At 73.9% G+C, this 2,132-nt stretch overlaps 1 protein-coding gene across 1 annotated transcript; it reads left to right on the top strand.

The window, feature by feature from the left end:
* Positions 1-1,550: 1,550 nt before the first annotated feature.
* On the top strand, positions 1,551-1,976 carry H696_01861 (hypothetical protein; the record flags this gene model as incomplete). Its single annotated transcript, XM_009495763.1, has 1 exon — positions 1,551-1,976. One exon carries the CDS (start codon positions 1,551-1,553, stop codon positions 1,974-1,976), a length of 426 nt encoding a protein of 141 aa, XP_009494038.1.
* Between the last annotated feature and the right edge of the window lie 156 nt (positions 1,977-2,132).

The raw sequence follows: 2,132 nt of genomic DNA, 5'->3' as shown, positions 1-2,132 counted from the left end.
CAGCACAGCAGCACAGCAGCACAGCAGCACAGCAGCACAGCAACAGAACAGGGGAGGCAAGAGCGAGATAGACACAGGGTCAGACCAATGGCGAGGCGTCCCACGCGCGAGGGGAGGGCCAAAGGGCGGGAGCAGCACGACAGAGCGAGAAGGACCAACACACGCACGGCCGGGTTGACGGGCGAGCCGGAGTTCATCAGCGGAATGACCGTCGACAGGAGCTGATGCAGGTAGAGCAGGTACCGGAAGCAGGTCTGCAGCTCCGGGGTCAGAGCATGGTGGTCGAAGCCCGGTGACCGGGGGTCCAGGCTGGCACGCGCCATGCCGGTCAGCTGGTTCACCCCATCCAGCACAGCCTGCAGGGAGTCCAGGAAGAACTGGATCTCCGTGGTCAGGGGCTGGGGCCGAGCGGTGGCCGTGGCAAACTGCTGGAGGAAGGCCGGCGATCCGAGCTGCGAAGCCAGCGAAACCGCCGCATGTGTCGACGCGAAGAGGCACTGCACGAATTCCGGCAGGGAGAAGGTGATGGCCGTCGACGAGGGGGACCGGCCGGCGTCCGGGCCGCGGCGCGAGCGCCGACCGGCCGAGCTGTCCCCCTCGTCCGGAGGAGGGGGGGCCTGTCGCCCGGCGCCCGGGCGCATGCCGAAGCGCAGGGCCGCCCGGGCCACCTGCCCGCTGGTGGGCACGCGCCGGGCCCCGGGGGCATGGTACCCGAGCGGCAGGTCGTCGGTGGCCTGTGCGCTGGCACGACGGGCCGGCCGCCGCCGGGCGAAGATGCTGTTCCAGTGGCCCCGGTCGGCCCCCCGGGCCGGGGGGGAGGTGGCCCGGCCGCCACGCTGGCGGTGGGGATGGTGGTGGTGGTGGTGGTGGTGGTAGAAAGGCAGGATCGGGGAGGCCGAGTCGTCGTCCTCGGTGCCGGACCCGGCATGCTGCGGGTGATTCGGCCCGGGGGGGATGGCACTGGCCAGGGTGTCCAGGATGATGGTCAGCGGGTTGATGGTGGGGGTGGGGTGGCTGGCCGGGGCATCGGGGTTGGCCTCGCGCGGGCTGTCGCCGTCGCTGCGAGTGCCGCGAGTGCGCCCCCCGGAGGGGGCAGAGCCGGCGTCGTCGCTGCCGCTGTCGGCATCGCTGCCGGGGCGGGCGGTGGCGCTGGGCGTCGCGGAGGCGGGCCGGTCACCCGTGCCAGGCCGACCGGCTTCGTGGCCGCCGGCGCCCGAGCCAGGCCGGGCACCGCCTCCGGCGGCCGCCGAGAAGGCCTGCTGCAGCATCGGCCCGAGGAGGCCGCCGAGGCCACCGCGAGCGTCAGCCGGGTTGTTCTTCATGGCGGCGTTGTGTCAGGCCGGGAGGGGGGGGGGGGGGGGGGGGGGGGGGGGGGGGGGGGGGGGGGGGGGGGGGGGGGGGGGGGGGGGGGGTGTCGCTCGGGGAGTCAGAGAAGGCCATGCCTCTTTCATGGGTGTGCACGCATGTCCATGTGTGTGTGTGTGTGTGTCTGGGCGCGTGCATCGGCATGCAAGCCCACGCGGCGTACCAGGTCCACGTCGAAGTGGAAAATGGTGGCCATGCCGTTCTGCAGCGGGTGGGTGGTGGGATTGCCCGGGGTCGTGCCGCCGGCGTCGGCAGAGGCACCGGCGGCCTGGGTGCCGGATGCGGGGCCGGGCCGGCCCCCGGCCGCGGTGGCCGGCGGGCTCGGCCGGCCGCCCGCCGCCTGGGGCCGGAACACCGGCACCCGGCCGGGCAGACTGCCGAAGGGCAAATACAGCGGGAAGGGCTGGAAGGTGAAGGTATGCACCGGGGTGCCGCCGCGAGGGGCATCCGCGCCATCGGTACCGGCGCCCGGCCGGCGCGATGCCGAATCGCGCTCCTGCTGCTGGCGCTGCTCCTGCTGGGCCGAGCTGGCGGCCTCGGCCGGCGACACCGGCGGCGGCTGGTTTGTCCGCGACACCAGGTGCACGGTCACCCCGTCGGTGATGCTGTAATCGTCCAGCGTGCGCGTCGGCAGGAGGACGCGCCCGCGAAAGATCAGCCGCTGTGTGGCCACCGGCTGGCCGGTTTCCTCCAGCACACGCTGGTGCAGGTCGGACACGAGGGACTGTCGGGCGGGCGGAGAAGGGGGGGGGGGGGGGGGGGGGGGG

This window comes from Fonticula alba (genome assembly GCF_000388065.1).
Source record: "Fonticula alba strain ATCC 38817 unplaced genomic scaffold supercont2.3, whole genome shotgun sequence".
Taxonomy (NCBI): domain Eukaryota; order Rotosphaerida; family Fonticulaceae; genus Fonticula; species Fonticula alba.
The sequence above is the reverse complement of the archived record's forward strand: the minus strand, read 5'-3'. Positions and strand labels throughout refer to the sequence as shown.